A 19,233-nucleotide genomic window follows, 5' to 3' on the forward strand; every position below is an offset into this window, starting at 1 on the left:
AACGTCGTTATTGGTCCTTTTTAATGGGTATACTTGTTTGTTTATCGCGCATCTATGAGATCAAATTGGGCTAGTTGGTTGTCGAAAAAGGATTAGAGGAACGTGAAGACGTCATCGTTGTCGAACCGTTGTACGATAACGATGACGAAGCAACGTCGTGCTGAAAATGTGTTGAACGCGCCGACGCGCATCATCCACCTCCTTTGGCATCGGTTATTCTCTTAACATTCTTTTCGCCTAGCTTGTGCTAAGAGATTTGATATTTATCAGCACATTATAATGATTATTTTCTACTCGACACCACTTTTATAGTATAGCTCTAATAACGAACGTAAATTACGATGCTAAAGTAAGTCTAGCATAACAGAATCTACCATATCATTGTCAATATTCCTGTGATCCAACACAAAAGAAATGTATGAAAGCGAATGAAACTTCCGCGTTAATCGCATGACAGGGTGGTAGCGGTAGTTGTGTTTGTGATTTTTCAATAAAGGAACGAGTGGGAATCCTAGAGAGAAATGTTTCCCGTCCTTTCCGAGTATCTTCGTCCCACATTCTTTTTGCGCGTTTTTTTAACGACGTTCAACGTTCTATTCATTCGTACGAACCAATACGGTGCCACGTACGCAACCACGCATGCAACAAACAACCACACACGCAGTCACGCAAGCATGCACGCACGCACGCACGTGCCTACCACAAAGTTAGACGTTTCTGACGCGCGTTACATTGTCCGACGAAGCATAAATTATACTACTCAAACGACCTCGATCTATCTTACAAAGGGAGGATTAAATCTGTAGGACAGACCGATTTTTTTTAAATTCTACTTAATTATTATTAATTATTATTTAGGACCGTACACTGTGCAAACAGTAAGACCCAATACTCAATCGTTTCCAAATAAAAAAAGGCAGAATTTTCACAAATAGCTTACATATCAATAAGTTCGTTTCAATAGTTAATATGAGCCGTCAGCAATGCAGCTGACAACGGCCCAGATTTGTAACCGCAAGATCGCTAAATCGAATCTCGCTTACATTGGACGACTTTTTTTTCACTTTAATTTAAATTTTATTTCCGTATTTTCTATTTTCGTTAGTATAAAATATGTCTTGTTTTTATATAAAGAAGCTATTTAAAGGGCTAAATAGATAGCCAAGCTTCATTCGTCGATCAGCTTTCGTAACAGGCGGATGTTGCTTGAAGAGGAAAATATCGAAAAATAACACTACGAATAAAATATATTTTACAATAACGGAAAAATAAGAAATACAGAAATTAAATTTAAATTAAAGTAAAAAAAAAAAAAAAAGTCGTCGTTAATTTCATGCACGAAGGGATAGGATCGAGTCAAGTTCGTGCAATCGGTAGGCATCATCTAAGGTGATTAAAACTAATCGAATATATTTATTCTTATATTTGTTTTATTTATTATGGACGGAGCACAAAGCATCATTTGCAATTAATGCAGTCTTAACATAAAATACATACATATTTTAATTTTAACATTGGTAAATGTTTTTCTATCAATTTGCATGTATTTTCTATAAACGTGTGCAGCAGTTGAACACACACAGTTTACATAGAACGTAAAATATTTTAAAACCTATTTTTGATTACATTGCAATGAAAAATATTTGCGTATTCGGATAAAGTCAAAACTACGCAAAAAAAAAAAAAAAAGTAAACTATTCTTATTATTATATTTTTCTTCAGACTTTCATATCATGCTCTCGTTTGATATTGTAGAAATGACGATTAATTTTTCACTTACTCTTTTTTAAATGTATGATTAATAAAATCGAAAATATTTTCGCAAGATAGACGTTTAAAGATTTCGATAAATTAAATGGCTCTAGGACATTTATAAATATGTCCTACGAAGCAATTATACAAACTTTACTATCATTCATATTTCTTTTTATTTCAGCGATAAATCTGATAAATATACCTTTTTTACGTACTCCTATATGTTACGTAGTTCTACGTTATAATCAACAGCGTTTGATGAAAAAAATCGGACTCCTGATAGCTATCATTTAATCGTTTATACGAATTCTGTCAGATAATATTTGAATATATTTATATTTGTGTGTTAATTTTGTATATGTGTATACGCGCGCGCGCCTATTAGTGTTTATTCGTGCGTATATATATATATATATATATATATATATATTTATATTTATTGTCATTATTAAATTGAAGAATATCTTCAGCATACAGATAGATCCCACTTTAACAATTGAATTCATCCTTATCCTTTCTCCTTTGTATAACAAACACGTATTCTGCTTGTGATTATTCATTTCTCTCATCGGCAATCTTAATAACAAGTGTGTAATATAATATAAACTTGTTTAATTTAAAGATATTTCGTCAAAAGAGACATTTTCGTTTTGAAGAAATGTCAATAAGAGGACAGGAACTACCTGTACCCTAAACATTTGAATTAGAAGCAATCTTTGTGTGTGATACCCATATTTGTGCTATGCCTTACGAATAATTAGCATCAATACGTTAGAGAATTCAATATTATTTTCTTTTCCCTTGTTCGTCAAATAGATTAAGGATATGAAAAATTCAACGAGAACATTATAACATGACTTAACGAGACAATGTGATGGAAAATGTGATGTATACTTGGAATATACATTTTATGGAGTATACAAATGGAAAATATCTGAAAGTCTAACTGTTATTTACTGCTATGAAAATCGTTAACAATGGCCTTAGATATAAATTCGTTTCAGCGATCGGCAACAGTATAATACTAAATAGTTGAATAAACAAAAAATCTGTATAACTTGAATATTATATTTATATACACGTTTACACGGTCTAACTAAATGTAATTGTGCACCCAAGGTCCAACAGAACAGTCTGTTTAAATGTAATCATTAATTACTCGTATAAACAATATAATAATGATTTCTAACAATAAGTACATTTTACAAATAATTCATCAGTCATTGGATCAGCATGAGAGATAAAGCATAAACAACTTGAAATATTATGATAATGAATTAATATAGATGATATAATTCATTGCCAAGTCTTTCTTTACCTGATATGTAACATTGCTACTTGTAAAAAAGCAATGTACCTAAATTTAGAAAATACTGACTGGTGACTTAGTAATACGTATATTACGCTATTCTTTAACTTAATTAAATCTTTGAAAAGTGATCAATCGTAGAATAACATATTTCTTGTTAAAATTTGTAATAACTTGTTATATATATATACATATACATATACATATATATATATACATAACATTTACTAAGAGATTTTTTTTAGTGCGTTATTCAATCTTAATAGTTTAAGTAAAATAGTAGCTTACACATAAAATGCAATCAATTTCCTGGAATGATAGGGCATTCCTATAGAATGTCTTGCCAATTGGAAAGAAAAAGTAACTCCTGGAAAAATATTATCCTAATCCGTGATCTTCGAAAAATCCTTGCGGGGTCTCCTCCTGAAACATAAGCAATGTGAATAGTTTTGGAAAATTATTTAGAGTACTTTGACATAATATATGAATAGGGATCAATTACTTTGATGCTGCCTCCTATTATAAAGTTTATATAATACGATAATCACAGAATATATATGAGTAAGCAAGCACGTACCTACTTTGACTCAAGTTATCTTCTTGATGCAGCTTCAAATGATGAACTGAACCCTTTTCATATAATCAAATAATTTTGTAATCATTTTTATTAATAAAGTGATGTGTATAGTGCACGTTTATATACAGCGTCTAGATTTTTAAGCTTAGTTTAAACAGTTTTTCTTTAGCATGCTATAGGGTACCTCATATATATTATTATTAATTGTGTTAATAAACAACAATCTATACACAACGAAACACTATTGGACTGAGAACACAAATGTTAAAATAATATATTTACTCAATATATTTGTTTTATTTCTTACTTAAACATTTGAAAAAATTTCTAAATCACAATTTGTAAAAAAAGTGAAGCGCGATTTGTCCAAAAATTTCTTAACATTATACAATTATGAGTTTATTACAAATACATTCGATGTTCTAGTTTCACATTGAAAGATCAAATCTTATTGCTTATACTATACGCTTACGTACATATACATACATACATATAAAGATGATTCCAAATTGTACTTATTTACTATTAGAAATATCTATCTAATCTGTGTATACATATAAATTATTCTTTCTTTCCTCCTTTCTGTTTCTTTTTTATCTAGTTATACCACCAAAATTCTAAGCAGTTTCTTCCGACATATAACGTACACGAATACAGATTTTGTTCGAAAATTCCTTATGCTCTTCTAATTACGTATGAGATATTATTGCCACAGTTATAGTTCGTCAAAATCTACAGGATAACTATAAGATAATATTGATACAAGTGAAAAATTCTGATTGTAGAATATAAAATTTGTATCTTTTGAAATGTTATATTATTTTGTACCACTTTCCAATTCTCATACTGCACGATCTATTGGTACAAAAATATGACATTATTTTTCAAATTTGAAGGAGGGAGAGAGGGAAAGAGAGAAAGTGAAAGTGGAAGTGAAAGAAAGAGAGAGAGAGAGTAAGAGAGAGCGAGAGAGAGAGAGAGAGAGAGAGAAAGAGGGCTGAACGGCGAAGAAGAGATTAATCTATGTAAAAAATCTCTTGTGATAAAGTTGACACATATGATGATGCGCACGACGACATAGTTCTCAAGGGTGAATTTTTCGATGCAGACGTTCATCCGGGTAGTCATTTCTGGCATGTAGAATATATAAGAATGCAGCACCTATAAAAGCCCTATCTCCCGCAGAGCACCTTCCACAGCTTCATCCTTCCACAAAGAAACAAACGCTAACTAGTCTTGCATACTCTTGCGCCAATTAATTTGTTAACACTTTTTACTTTCATTTCTACAATATTATACAAACTATTTTGTCGATTTTCAATCGATTCTGATAGTACAGCCAAAATAAATGTACTTCTTTTCTTCTTACATATTCATTATTCCGTTATATTATTTTTCTTAACATACCTATTATTATATAATGCACTCACAATGTTTACATTTATATTAGTGCCATGTGTACGTATTTGCATAAATAATTATAAATGCTTTAAAACAATTAATATTAACAGTCTTTGTGTGTATCGGTTATACACAAGATGATACACAAAAACTATCACTATAATATTCACAAGTTAACATTTCCAATAATGATGGTAATAAATATATCTCTTTTAAAATAATATTTAACTATATATTAAAAACAATTATAATGGCATTAGCATCATATATAGTTACAAGCAAATAAAAGCTAATAGTGAATAAAACATTCTCATTGGGATAGGTAAAAAGTTTATGTGCAATTTATAAATAGTTGGTAACATAATTTCTATCGTCTCGTATATAAACGTTAATGAATTTATTATTGGAATACAATAACAATATATATGCATACAAACACGCACGCGTACACGCACACACGCACCACGCGCACAAAAATACTAAATTAAAAAAATAACAAAAATTCATTATTTATTAAATGTTCATAATACATATTGGCAAGAAAATATGTATAATTGGCAGCATATCCATAGCAATCATTTTCACGTTTGTCACAATATTGCCATAAATCTATATAACAAATGATATTAAATTTTCTTCCTAAAGACTCCTGTTATTAACATGAAATAGTAACGTCATTAGTAATGGCAACTAGTATATATTAGATACTATAATATTATCCTTAATATTATGGCAATACTGTAATGTATATAATAACAAGGCAAGCATGCTTATGTTCGTTAACAATCATTGAAATATCAATAAAATAATGGCAAATATAATATCAAGCTTATCATTGCAACAAAGCAATAGTACGTTACTAGACCCAACCAAACTAGAGGAGGAACAAAAACATTTTTCTTTCATATTCTACCAGAACTAATCAGTTTGTTATTGCATGAAATAAATTAGTAGCCTATACAATACATATATGATGCTAATACAAGAATAGTTGTTTTACATTCTTGCGAATCAAATTGACTAGATATAATACATTGTATATTATGCAATTTCCCTTACCATTTCTATGATTTATATATCATCTCTAATATATGCTTTGTTATCTCTCATAAAATATGTACATCATTTACATGGCACATTAAATATAAATGAAAACATAGTTTCTGCCTAGGTTACTATTATACAATTAGTGTATGTTAACAACAGAGCGTCTTTCATTGATCTTGGCACACCATAATTGACTCGTTGAGAATCTTCTATAGATAAAAAATGTATTTAAAAAACACATGGTCATGCAGTAGACAGTTTACTTCCATGGAGATGCTACCGCATACACAATATATAATATTGTTATAAATAATTATATATAATCTCGCTACAAGCTCGCTTAAAATAATCAATTAACAAACACATTAAGCAATCTATGCACGCAAGATTAGCTATTAGAATATTTACTTCTCCATATTTTACTCGATTAACTCAATCATGGATGAAATATTGCTTAAATATATTTATATAATTACTAGTTACTATATAAAATAAGATAAGGAATTTAATATGGTTCTCAAAATAACCTTCCGTCTACACCGATTACATAAATTAAACAAAAATAAAAAGTACATAAATAGCCAGAGAATATAAAAAATATTATTATTTGATAAGAAATTTGCAATTAATCAAAATAAAGGAATATTTTTTCAATGAAATACTAAAAAATAAAAAATAATATAGATTAAAAATTGTAAAACATAATAAAATTCTACGATGAATATGTTAAATGACAAATTCAGCCAATAAATATTGATTTCGACTGACTCGTCGTTTGTACTAAAATTGTAAGTCTACCTTTTATAGTAGTATTGAATAAAAAACAATGAATCATTTGTACGAGGCATATAAAATATTTTTGACGACTAGCACGATTAACGAAACAAAAATAAGAAAAATGTATACATTGATTGTCATTAATAATAATATTGCAAAAAATATAAAGAGAATTTACGTTGCTATTAAGTATTATTTAATCTTATAGCTATCTGGTGTATATCAGAAATATCCCTATTAATTTATATATTATAATCGCTGTCAAATTATTTTTTCTTAATGCAATAGGTATTAAAAAAAATATAGTTATTATATATCTAAAACTGTTATATCAAAAATATATATAATATATATATACCACGTTATTATATCAACAAGAAAAAGATAAACATGCAAACCACATTTGCATCACAGATTTAGTAGTATTTTTTGTATAGAAATCTTGTTCTTTTGTCTATCATTTAAAAATTGCATATTACTCTTGTTAGAGACATTACACAATAACTACCAATAATAAGTATAGTATCCATGGATCATTTAAAAGTGTAGCACTAGTTAAAGTTAAGTTTATTATGTATGTTTAATCGAAAGTAACGTATATGAATCTAGCTAACTAAAGTTTAAAACAAATTTCTAGATATGCTACACGTTTAAATGATCAACGTATCACGTTTAGGAAAAAACAGTCACACAAACACAGTGTCAAAGAAGAAACGTTACAATTCAATGGGTACATCTCCATAACTAACCTCCTGTAGTAAATCCTGAGCTGCAATGGCTTTCAATACATTTTTCTTGCTTGTCTCCTGTATTTCTCCGCCAACTAGTAATTCATCCAATATATAGTATGCCTTTTCATAATTAAAAATTATATCCAACTCGCATACCTAAATAAAATATACAGTAAAACATATGCATGTGCATTGTATATGTAAAAATAGTTAGGGAAGAAGATGAAAAGATTAATGCAGTAAATTCTACTCACACTACCAAAGTATTTATCCAATAATTCAACATATCGATGTATAATTTCTAGAGTGAGCAATTCATTATCGTTCTGTTCTATTGCACAGCAAAAATACAAACTTGCATATCTAAAATGAAATATTATTATTATTATTATTATTATTACTATTATTTTCTTTTCAAACATCACAATATTCTAAAAAATGCACAAGCTAAATATATACTGAGTGTTAATATAAGTCAGAGATACCTTTTGTAAACAACTTTGACGTCTTTCCACTCTAAAAAACTTGACATTTTTGGTTTCCGGGCAAGTATCGTAGTAATTAGTTCTCTCGTAATCTTCTTCTTCAATTTATCCGGATGCGCTACATACCACTTTTGCAAGCGTAGCTTACCTTGACGGCTGAATAACAACATAAATTGCATCTAGAAAAATAAAAAGAACAATATATTACATGTAAAAAAAACTTTCTTCTTCAATATTTTCTATTGCAGAGATTAACGCACCATTTTGTGCAAAATATGTTATGTACTGTATCTTTTCAATATACTGTAAATTTCAGTCACAAAAGCACTATTTATTTTAAAACGACAAAAGGCAACTTTAATTTTCATTCGACTATTTGTCGTTTATTACTAATGGGGTTATTGCATAATAGATAAATATAACTATTCACTTGATCACTAAAGGGAACATGCCCTTTCTACTTATGGCCTACGTACGCTTACGTTCGTGTACATTACTAAGATCTATTGACACGACTACGCGACGTCATTTTAGTACTTTTATACTTGTTAACGGAAACTACGTTGCTGCCACGATATGCTTTTCAATTGGAACACTAGAAATGTTTATTCATATCTGTTTTTATTTAAAAAAAAAAAATAATGTCTCGTAACAATGTTATTATTTTAATGTGTAACATTAGTTAATATATATACAGAAATGTTAAAACACTGCAGGATATAAATGTAAATTATTTTTTGGAAACTTGATGATTACAACATTTCTAGGGACAAACTTAACTAAATAGTACATATATGTATATTTAGGTACTATAAAATATGGTATGTTCGAAATTGGGATACATGTAATGCTGATATGTATATAAGTATGCATGCAAACATGTTAGCTAACGTAAAGATCATCTTAAATTGAATTGAAAATACGAATAGTCTTTTTGTAAATGATCATCATAATGGTATGTACTTGTTTAAAATTGTTACCTTTGCATCACCTGATAGTCCAATTGTAAGATAATAAAGAACACAATGAGTTAGTGTCGAGTCTAGTCGAATGAATTAAACATGGCGGTGTGATAAGATGTTTCCAAAATATGTAATAGTAAATAAGTTGACATAAGTAACATTTTCTTCGAAGAAATTTTTATAATTATAAGCTCTTATAAAATCGTATCACAAGCTAAATAAGGAATAAAATATATTCAATATTTGATCCTATCGTAGATAAAATTCAAATAGAAGATATTAACTAGATGGCGACATAAGCAACGTCTTAACATCTCAGAATTTAATATGGAAGTTTCGTATTAGCGTTATGAGTCCTCTGCTATTTCTTATTACTTATTATTCAGTTTGTGCCCTTGTATTGTGTACATTTTAGATTATTTAAATGTATCTGTACATATTAAAAATTTAAATATTACATAGCATATAACACATATATTATATGTACATAATGCTTATATATAATGTTTAAATATGGAGATTTTTTTGTGTTAGCCTCTCTTAAAGTGTTTTTATGATTTATTCTTTCTATTGGTCACATCTATTTGAAACATTTTAATTTTAAACAACTTTCAAAAGTTATAAATCAAACAGAAAGAATAATTTGTGCCGTGGGTGAGTATATATAATTGTATATTTAATGTAGAAAAGTATATTTAAGTGCCTTTAAGGTTATGTTTGTAATCTATGTATGCTCATTTATTCATAGTAATATATTAAACATTTTCATTCGTTTATCGAATATAGATTGAATAATTTAAAGAAACATGTATGTATATTATAGAAAATTCCCAATTGTTTACTTTGATCCATAATATTGCATTGATATAGTTCAAAGACTTCTGGATTCATAATGTTACCAATAATAGAATAAAAGTATTGAAATATATTTTATTTTGAATACAGAATAGATAAGAAAATATGGCGCAAAGATTTCCTGTTCCAAATACAGGAAGTAATGGTCCTCCACCACAACGGTATCCTCCTTCATCTGTACCACCAAATCTGCGTCAATATTCAGGACCAAATTTTCCAGTAAATGTTTAATATTTTTAACCTATCTTTATTTGATATCAAAGTAATGCAAACGCATATCTATAGATCGTTTTATGATTTTATATCTAGATGCAACAAAGATCTGGATTTACACCTCCTCCACAAATGAGCAACGCAGCACCAGGACCAGGAGGAATAATGAGACCTAATCAGGCTTATACCAATATGCGTCAAGGTCCAATGCCAACGCCTCCTGTTGGTAAAAGAAGCGCCGATCAAAGAATACCTTTGTCCCAACAAAAACCGTATGTAATAGATATTGCATGTAATATACACTCTTTCATTTATTTTAATAGGAAAACAAGTACGCTTACTTTTAGAATAATCATTTTACATACATTTATTTTTTATCAATATTATTATAATATAACATTATACCTATAATGGTATACCTGAAACAGTATATCTATAATGGTATACCTATAACAGTATACCTATAATCACTAATTTACTCATACACGATTGATCTCATTCTTCTCTGGAAAATCAGGAACCATACATGTCATCATCACGCTGCCAACAAATTTGTACACACATTGATCCTTGAATCTGTAATTTTTACAAAAACTTATATAGGTATTTTTGGAACAGTGACTTTTCACATTCCACATCCAAGAAGAAAAAGAAACTCGCTGACAAGATATTACCTCAAAAAGTACGAGATCTGGTACCAGAGTCCCAAGCTTATATGGATTTACTAGCATTTGAGAGGAAATTGGATGCAACTATAATGCGTAAACGTCTTGATATACAAGAAGCCTTGAAACGTCCAATGAAACAGAAACGAAAGTTACGCATTTTTATTTCCAATACCTTCTATCCAGCAAAAGAAGCAGCTGAGGGAGAGGAGGGTTCGGTTGCTTCTTGGGAACTCAGAGTTGAAGGCAGATTGTTAGATGATACTAAAAATGATCCCAACAAGGTATAATATACAATCCTTTCGCATTAATAACATTTTACATTTTTTATTTCTGTTGATAATAATATTTTTCTTATATGTATATTGCAACAGGTGAAAAGAAAATTTTCGTCCTTTTTTAAAAGTTTAGTTATTGAATTAGATAAAGATTTATATGGACCAGATAATCATTTAGTAGAATGGCATCGTACATTAACTACACAAGAAACTGATGGGTTTCAAGTTAAGAGACCCGGAGACAAAAATGTTCGCTGCACTATTCTTTTACTTCTCGATTATCAACCTTTACAGGTATTACATATTTTTATATTCCCCATATCTCTTTTTCTATGTATATAGGGGCATTCTATGTCAATTCACAAATTTTAAGCCTGGTCATATCTCAAAAAAAAGTAGTTGAAAAAACTTGAAAAAAATCATGTATGTCTTTCATCAATAACATAAAATTTTCAGCTGAATCAAAAAAGGTCAGCTGAAAAAATGGCCGATTTGGTGTGGAATGTCCTATATATATATATATTTTCTCGAATAAATGTTACAGATACATTATAATTTACATGTGTATTATTTGTTGCAGTTCAAATTAGATTCACGACTTGCACGATTATTAGGTGTACATACGCAAACTCGGCCTGTCATCATTTCAGCGCTTTGGCAATATATCAAAACTCATAAGCTTCAAGACAGCCATGAACGTGAATTCATTAATTGTGATAAATATTTGGAACAAATCTTTGCTTGTCCCAGAATGAAATTTGCTGAAATACCACAAAGATTAAATCCATTATTGCATCCACCTGATCCCATTGTGATTAATCATGTTATTAGCGTAGAGGGTAAGTTAAGCTGAAAGTATACTTTATCTAAAACGTCATTTGTAGATATAAATTGTTCTATTTCTAAATCTATCTATTAACTTTGATTTAGGCACAGAAACTAAACAAACTGCGTGTTACGATATAGAAGTTGAAGTCGATGATACATTAAAAACGCAAATGAATAATTTTCTGCTATCGACTGCAAGTCAACAAGAGATACAAAGTTTAGATAACAAAATTCATGAAACCGTTGATACAATTAATCAATTAAAAACGAATCGAGAATTTTTCCTAAGCTTTGCCAAGGATCCTCAACAATTTATTAACAAGTGGATTATATCTCAAACAAGAGATTTGAAAACTATGACAGATGTCGTTGGAAATCCAGAGGAAGAACGCAGAGCTGAATTTTATTATCAACCTTGGGCACAAGAAGCTGTTTGTCGTTATTTTTACACTAAAGTTCAACAAAAACGAGCCGAGTTAGAACAAGCACTTGGCATACGAAATTCATAAAATTATTATATAATGCTCAATCAATGCATTGAAATGTAGAAAATATTTTCACGATAATCTTTAGTTATAGTTACTATTAAATTTGAGTTTTTCGTAATATTATATGTAAACTACAAATGGACTCTTTCTTCTCTCTCTCTCTCTCTCTCTCTCTGTTTTATTTTCTGATTATGTGAATTAAATTATAAAATCAGCGATTATTAAACATTGATATATTTATGAGCGAATATGTATTAGAAAGAGAGACTTATTTATATATATATATATATATATACGTATATTACGTATATTATTGAAATGAGACCTTTTTAAATGAATTATAAAATCTTATATTATATTATATATTTGCCGCAGTACTATTATCACTAAATCTTACACATAATGCAATTAATAAAAATATTGATACAAGTGTACTACACATATCTTGTTTAAATACGTTTTCATTTTATGGAATTTATATTGTCCGGTTTAATCGTTGGTAATAAATTAATGTCAGCCACTTTGATTTCATCTCGCGGTGGTTGTAGAAGCAAATTCAATCGCAATCGTTTTATTAGCAATGTTACCACTCGACAAGCGCATATTATTCATCTACTTATTTATTCTCTCACTCATCTTTCACTCGCTTGTATTTTCGCTTTTTTATTCTTCGTTCATTTGTTTTCTTACATTATTGTACTACATATTAAATAAAGTACACCGTGTTGCCTCAAGTTCACTTAATCTTATTCGACTACCTATTCTCTTTTAACCAACGGTGTGTTTAGGCAGTAGCAACCTGGCTCAACTCCCCGCATATTCTTTTGATGCGTATGCGTAAACAGTTTTTTTTACAAATTAAGAACTTTTAATTAGATAATTTAACTGCAGATGGTACGAATACGGTCTTGATCTTTTCATGTGTACAAGAAGAACGAACGCGATACGCGTTCTCGTCGAATTTGTGTCATTGAAAATGAGGAAATATCGGGTACGATAATTCTCCACGAGGGCGGCGGTGGTGTTCGGGAGTTCAGATTTTGTACGTGTGTGTGTTGTTTTTTTTCTGTGTGTTGTTTGTGGTGCAACTATATATATTTGAAAAATCTGACCCATCGAATCGACGTGCTCTCTAGTGACAATAGAAATCATCCTTTCATACTGCATATACGTAATAGACAAATTTATAACCACGAAACCTAGAAAGATATAGCTTCGTTTTTATAACACTACATTCGTTCTTCTTGTATACAGTTCCGTGCACGTGTATATATCTACTTCAGTAACCTAAACAGAAGATTTTGTATTTTCCTTTGAAATACAGTTAATTATGTATTAATGAAGTATCTAATATTATTAAAACAATGTTAACGACGAAAGTATATTTTAGAAAGACTAAAGGCGGAAATATTTATAAGGTATAACGAATTTATGTAAATAACTATTACCACTATAATTATGCTTTTCTACATAACATTGTGAATTTGTTTCTTTGTATTATTTAGACTGTTAGGGAACATTACTTGCGGGATGATCTTTGGTGTGGTTCCAAAATCTGCAAAGAAAGTTCTAACGATTTTCCAAATCGTTGCAAACAAAAAGATCGAGAATGCATACTAGATATTAAAGATACCAGTGCAAAAAGCACTTTTTTTTCAACACCGTACTATCTTGTATTGGATACTAATATTATTTTAGATCAAGTGAGCTATCTATAATCTGTTTAATGTATTTTGTCTTTTTTTTTGTTAGGATTTTAATAGTAAGCATTTCAATGATTTGTACATCTTTTTAGATTGATATATTGTCAGAAAATGTTTTTTACAACGTTATTATTTTACAAACTGTGTTGAAAGAAGTACGACACAAAAGTCCAGTCGTTTATAAAAGATTAAAAGAAATCATTGCCGATGTTAAAAGAAGGTTTTATATTTTTGTCAATGAACATCACAAGTAAGTCATTTATATTAAATGTAACAATTATTTATTCTTTATGTTATAATTCATTCATTTTGTTTTATTTGCGAAGAGAAACTTACGTGGAAAGAGTACCAGGGGAAAATATAAATGATCGCAACGATAGAGCTATACGCGTTGCAACAAAATGGTACAATAAACATTTAAATCCTGACGGAAAAAAAGTTCTCGTTGTTTTATTAACAGACGATGCAGACAATAAAATGAAAGCTGCGCAAGAAGACATTCCTGTCTTTTCTAGTAAGATATATTATATTATTTAAACGAATGAAAATAGATTATCGTACATGTATAAAATATTAAAAGATCATAACATATAATTTGTGCAGTGGAAGAATACGTTCAATCGTTGGAAAAGTCAAATTTCTTGCTAGACAAATTATCTAAAAGAAATTTTCAACTGGAAACAGAAGGACGGGAATTTTTTCCATGTCATTTGCCACCTTCTGAATTACATTATGGTATTAAGAATGGAAAATATTTCCAAGGAACATTTTCCGCATCGAGAGAAAATTTTCTCGAAGGAAATGTAAATGTAGATGGAATAGAAAAATCGGTAAAAAAATCTTGTTTGCGATAAAATTTTAGATATACTATAGACAACTTATTCGTTCGTTATATTTTTGGATTATATTAGATACTGGTGCAAGGTAGAATGGGGCTTAATAGGGCCATCGATGGTGACATCGTTGCGGTTGAACTTTTTCCAGAAGATCAATGGTCAATTCCCAGCGATATCGTATTACAAGATGAAGACGATACAGATATACCAGACATATTAGATGATGAAAAAGAATTAAATAATTCGTTGAACGTAAAAGATACCGAAAGAACTCCAACAGGGAAAATAGTGGGTATCATTAGAAGAAAATGGAGACAATATTGTGGTATCTTAAAACCAAGTATTATTCAAGGGGTAAATATATGTCTATATATAGACACATGTACATATAATAATATATATCTTTTAATATAATCTGTATATCGATCAATTTGTTTTATAATTATAATTTTAATTCTACGCGTTCTATGTTTATCTCTTGTTATATATTATTTAGAATGTAAAACATCTTTTTGTACCTGCTGAGAGAAAAATTCCTAAAGTTAGAATAGAAACTAGGCAATCGGAATTATTAAGCAAACAAAGGATTATAGTAGCCATAGATTCATGGCCAAGAAATTCGAGATACCCATTGGGACATTTTGTACGAGCTTTAGGTAATATTGGAGATAAAGAAACTGAAAATGAAGTATTGCTTTTAGAGCACGATGTTCCACACAGCCGATTTTCCGATGCAGTACTTAGCTTTCTTCCAAAAATGCCATGGTCTATTCCGGAAGACGTAAATATGATTAATCTTAGAACGATAATGTGTTTTTCAATTAATTATTTTCTAACAACTTTTCATAATATTTAGGTTATCGCAAAAAGAGAAGATTTGAGGCATTTGGACATTTGTTCCGTAGATCCACCAGGGTGTACTGACATTGATGATGCTTTACACTGTAGATTATTACCAAATGGTAACTACGAAGTTGGCGTGCACATTGCAGATGTAACTCATTTTATTAAGGTTGGAACAGCTTTGGATAAGGAAGCTGCCTTAAGAGGTACTACAGTCTATCTAGTTGACAAAAGGATTTCTATGATACCAGGTACGGGATCTAATGTACTTGCTTCATAATATATAATCTTTTAATACAAGTGTATTATTATTCTTAGAGATTGTTTTAATATATTCTCTTATTTAAATATATTTATTTATATTTATATCTATACAGAACTACTAAGTAATAATTTATGCTCTCTAAGAGAAAATGAAGATAGATTAACATTTTCTTGTATATGGGAAATCGACTCTGAAGCAAATATCATAAATACCACATTTTGTAAATCAGTAATAAGATCACGTCGTGCCATGACTTATGAAGAAGCTCAAATTAAAATCGACGACGTCAATCAGAACGATGTAATTGCCGAATCATTAAGAAATTTAAATAATTTTGCAAAAAAATTGAAGAAAAAACGAATGGACAAAGGGTAAGAGAGACTATTTGCATCGTTTCTTTCTCTTTCTCTCTCTCTCTTAAACGTGCTTGAAATGATAAATTTTAATTTTCAGGGCTTTGACTTTGGCATCACCAGAGATCTATTTGCGAGAAGATAACGAAACTCACGAACCGATTGACGTGCAAGTCAAAAAATTAAGGGATACAAACTTTATGATCGAAGAATTCATGTTACTCGCAAATATTTCAGTTGCACACAAAATTTTTTCGGAATTTCCAGAATGTGCGATGCTTAGAAGGCATCCTGAACCATCGCAAAAAAATTTTGAACCATTGATTAAAGCTGGAAAAAATCAGGTAAGAAATTAATTCGATGTAAACTTACATATATTTCTTCATACGTGTTTTTTATATGTATTATAATAGGGTTTTGTAATAAATACAAACAGTGGAAAAGAATTAGCTGAATCATTAGATAAAGCGCAAAAAGAAGATAATCCTTATTTTAATACTATGTTGAGAATTTTGGCAACAAGATGTATGTTACAAGCAGTATATTTCATTAGTGGAATGCACCAACAAAATGAATTCTTTCATTATGGATTAGCTTCTCCAATATATACGCACTTTACATCACCTATCCGTAGGTAGGTACTATGTTAAATATCCATTTTTCATCTTTAGATATATATATCGTAAAGTTTAATTTAATTCACTAAATCTATGATACCATTACATTTGATTCTATTTATTTGTAGATATGCGGATATTATCGTACATCGTCTCTTGGCAGTATGCATTGGAGCAGATGTTACTTATCCAGAATTATTGGATAAGCAAGAAAATCATAAATTATGTTCTAATTTAAACTATCGAAATAGGATGGCACAGTACGCTGGCCGAGCATCGGTTGCATTAAATATACATGTATGTATATATTAGTAGCATAAAAACATATATATGCATATACTAATTATTTCTACCGTTTAGTTGTTTTTCCGAGAAAAAGTCAAAGATGAAGAAGGATATATTCTTTTCGTACGAAAAAATGCACTACAAGTACTAATTCCAAAATATGGTTTAGAAGGGACACTGTATTTAAACAAAGCTGAATCATCTGTTAATTTTACATATAACCGAGAGGATCATTCTCAGTCATACGAAAATATAACATTTCGAACATTTGATCCTATTGTAGTGCAGTTAAGTTTAGATAGATCTAACGTCCAACATGAAAAATTGATTTTCAAGCTTGTTAAGCCAGAGGTAAATATCACGGAAAAAACGATTTAAAGTATATCTACAGACAGTCATTTAATTCTACTTAGTTTTTAAATATTTTTTGTATACATTTTTCATATGTAATTACAGATTCCAGGTTTCAGCGTTCCTCCAATAATACAGGAATCAGTTGAACAACAATCCATTTCTAACGTGGAAGTAAACGTAGCAAATACAGCAGAAAAAAGAAAAAGTGCAAATGTTTTACAAAAGAAACATAAGAAAAAAAAGAAGAACTAAATTGAACAAAATATATTTTCTCTAAATTACGAGTATATTTTTATCCAAAAAATATATAAGCAAATTGTAATAAATATTTATAGTAATTATATGTGTGATGTTATACCGTTATTGCTACTACTACCATACTTTTGCATAAGTTTTGACCATAGATATCAAAATCAAGTTCTAAGAAATCCAAGTGGAATATTATTGCATCGAACAAACGAAAAGGAGAAACATTGAATTTTTTCGAATAAATATTGATGGTCGGATCAGTAATCTAAAAATAAATGTACTTTTTAAAAAAGTAATTTAAACAATTTGATCGTTACGATAAATATTTATAATAATTGTAAATTATAGTAATCGAAAGGGAAACAGGTAATAATATGTTCGAAGGAGTTTTGTACATATAGAATGTGAAACACGTCGTATTGCGTCATTAGACGATAACCATTAGTTATTAGGGTCGATTGACAAGAATAACTCGACGTAAGGGCCATGTTAAAAGACTCGTTAGAGTGTGCGTGCGTATATACAATAGTAATCACGGTCTTCCGAACGTCGTTGTTCATCGTTACTCACGGACTATAGACGCATCAAGTGTCAGAACAAATTTACTTTTACTAACAGATCTCTTGATGCTTGTCCTTGATATCGTTTACTCTATCGAAGGTATCTCATTTAGAATTTGGTATTTTTTTTGGTCTGCAAGATCATTCAAAGTCGTCTTCTTTATACTTGTCCAAGCAATATTCGCTCTTATTCTTATCAATGTGTTGAGTGACAGCAATGAAGTTGATGCATTTTTTTACTTCGACATTATCTTGTGTGTAGTGGTGAGTATTTAAATTAATAAAATATATTTTAGATTGGAAAGAAATTTTAGCGATTTTTCAAATAATTATTAAAAGAATATTACGATTACGTATATAGCGAAATAATGTTATATATAATATTTATTATTCTGCTATTAATATTATTATAAAAATGGTACTATAAGTATCAAATCAAATTTGAAAATATAATTAATATTGATTTTGCGTGATTGTGTAGTAAAATTGTTCATGCGTGGATTGAAAATACGTTAAAAAGTATAATTTCATACGATTATTAAAATTGCGTCTTATCAGATGAGTGGGAGCAAAAGTTGTAAGGTCAAATGGTCGGTCGACCATTTCGCTAATTATCAAATAATTATTTAATGAAATATTTATTAATTGTAAAAAAATTATCGCACGCACGAACATTATCATTTTCAATGAACCATTATTACAACCCTTATACTTAATTGTTTATCTATGATTTGCAATATTATCTAAATAAAAAATAGTTTAAATATTTTTTACAAAATATATTTTTGCAAACCTCG

The 19,233-nt window shown here is 29.5% G+C and overlaps 3 protein-coding genes across 7 annotated transcripts; 2 read left to right on the plus strand and 1 right to left on the minus strand.

Moving 5' to 3' along the window:
• Window positions 1-2,803: 2,803 nt before the first annotated feature.
• Window positions 2,804-9,667, minus strand: LOC122521317 (AP-1 complex subunit sigma-2). Of its 3 annotated transcripts, none has more exons than XM_043641933.1 (5): window positions 9,063-9,667; window positions 8,083-8,261; window positions 7,852-7,960; window positions 7,616-7,753; window positions 2,804-3,487 (listed from the first exon to the last, which is right to left on the minus strand). In XM_043641933.1, the coding sequence occupies exons 2-5, from the start codon at window positions 8,259-8,261 to the stop codon at window positions 3,443-3,445; spliced, it is 471 nt and encodes a 156-aa protein (XP_043497868.1). In that variant the 5' UTR covers window positions 9,063-9,667; the 3' UTR covers window positions 2,804-3,442. The 3 variants fall into 3 exon arrangements, with proteins under 3 accessions (XP_043497868.1, XP_043497866.1, XP_043497867.1); XM_043641931.1 differs by lacking the exon at window positions 9,063-9,667 and adding an exon at window positions 8,343-8,683; XM_043641932.1 differs by lacking the exons at window positions 2,804-3,487; window positions 9,063-9,667 and adding exons at window positions 4,225-4,847; window positions 8,343-8,686.
• Window positions 8,938-12,509, plus strand: LOC122521315 (brahma-associated protein of 60 kDa). Of its 3 annotated transcripts, none has more exons than XM_043641925.1 (7): window positions 8,938-9,037; window positions 9,990-10,118; window positions 10,209-10,384; window positions 10,716-11,061; window positions 11,152-11,349; window positions 11,636-11,894; window positions 11,986-12,509. In XM_043641925.1, the coding sequence occupies exons 2-7, from the start codon at window positions 10,005-10,007 to the stop codon at window positions 12,390-12,392; spliced, it is 1,500 nt and encodes a 499-aa protein (XP_043497860.1). In that variant the 5' UTR covers window positions 8,938-9,037; window positions 9,990-10,004; the 3' UTR covers window positions 12,393-12,509. The 3 variants fall into 3 exon arrangements, with proteins under 3 accessions (XP_043497860.1, XP_043497859.1, XP_043497861.1); XM_043641924.1 differs by lacking the exon at window positions 8,938-9,037 and adding an exon at window positions 9,658-9,698; XM_043641926.1 differs by lacking the exon at window positions 8,938-9,037 and adding an exon at window positions 9,658-9,698 and having other exon boundaries at window positions 10,731-11,061.
• A 969-nt stretch (window positions 12,510-13,478) lies between these two features.
• Window positions 13,479-17,892, plus strand: LOC122520788 (exosome complex exonuclease RRP44). Its single transcript, XM_043641048.1, has 14 exons — window positions 13,479-13,789; window positions 13,877-14,074; window positions 14,167-14,324; window positions 14,401-14,588; window positions 14,678-14,904; window positions 14,986-15,264; window positions 15,407-15,691; window positions 15,767-16,004; window positions 16,131-16,389; window positions 16,472-16,715; window positions 16,785-17,005; window positions 17,117-17,285; window positions 17,349-17,624; window positions 17,730-17,892. The coding sequence occupies exons 1-14, from the start codon at window positions 13,736-13,738 to the stop codon at window positions 17,877-17,879; spliced, it is 2,946 nt and encodes a 981-aa protein (XP_043496983.1). The 5' UTR covers window positions 13,479-13,735; the 3' UTR covers window positions 17,880-17,892.
• The last annotated feature ends 1,341 nt before the right edge of the window (window positions 17,893-19,233 follow it).

This window comes from Polistes fuscatus, unplaced genomic scaffold (assembly GCF_010416935.1).
Source record: "Polistes fuscatus isolate 324 unplaced genomic scaffold, CU_Pfus_HIC Scaffold4, whole genome shotgun sequence".
NCBI classification, from domain to species: Eukaryota; Metazoa; Arthropoda; class Insecta; order Hymenoptera; family Vespidae; genus Polistes; species Polistes fuscatus.

Bases quoted from the DNA above. Each gene is read 5' to 3' on its own strand.
- LOC122521317 (XM_043641931.1), bottom strand. The intron at 7,961-8,082 runs GTATCTCTGACT...ATTTCATTTTAG, and splicing joins GTCAAAGTTGTTTACAAAAG to ATATGCAAGTTTGTATTTTT. The intron at 3,488-7,615 runs GTTAGTTATGGA...CTTATGTTTCAG, and splicing joins CTCAGGATTTACTACAGGAG to GAGGAGACCCCGCAAGGATT.
- LOC122521315 (XM_043641925.1), top strand. From the start codon at position 10,005: ATGGCGCAAAGATTTCCTGTTCCAAATACAGGAAGTAATGGTCCTCCA. The intron at 10,119-10,208 runs GTAAATGTTTAA...TTTTATATCTAG, and splicing joins ATTCAGGACCAAATTTTCCA to ATGCAACAAAGATCTGGATT. The intron at 11,350-11,635 runs GTATTACATATT...TATTTGTTGCAG, and splicing joins TCGATTATCAACCTTTACAG to TTCAAATTAGATTCACGACT.
- LOC122520788 (XM_043641048.1), top strand. From the start codon at position 13,736: ATGTTAACGACGAAAGTATATTTTAGAAAGACTAAAGGCGGAAATATT. The intron at 14,589-14,677 runs GTAAGATATATT...TAATTTGTGCAG, and splicing joins AGACATTCCTGTCTTTTCTA to TGGAAGAATACGTTCAATCG. The intron at 15,692-15,766 runs GTAAATATGATT...CATAATATTTAG, and splicing joins CATGGTCTATTCCGGAAGAC to GTTATCGCAAAAAGAGAAGA.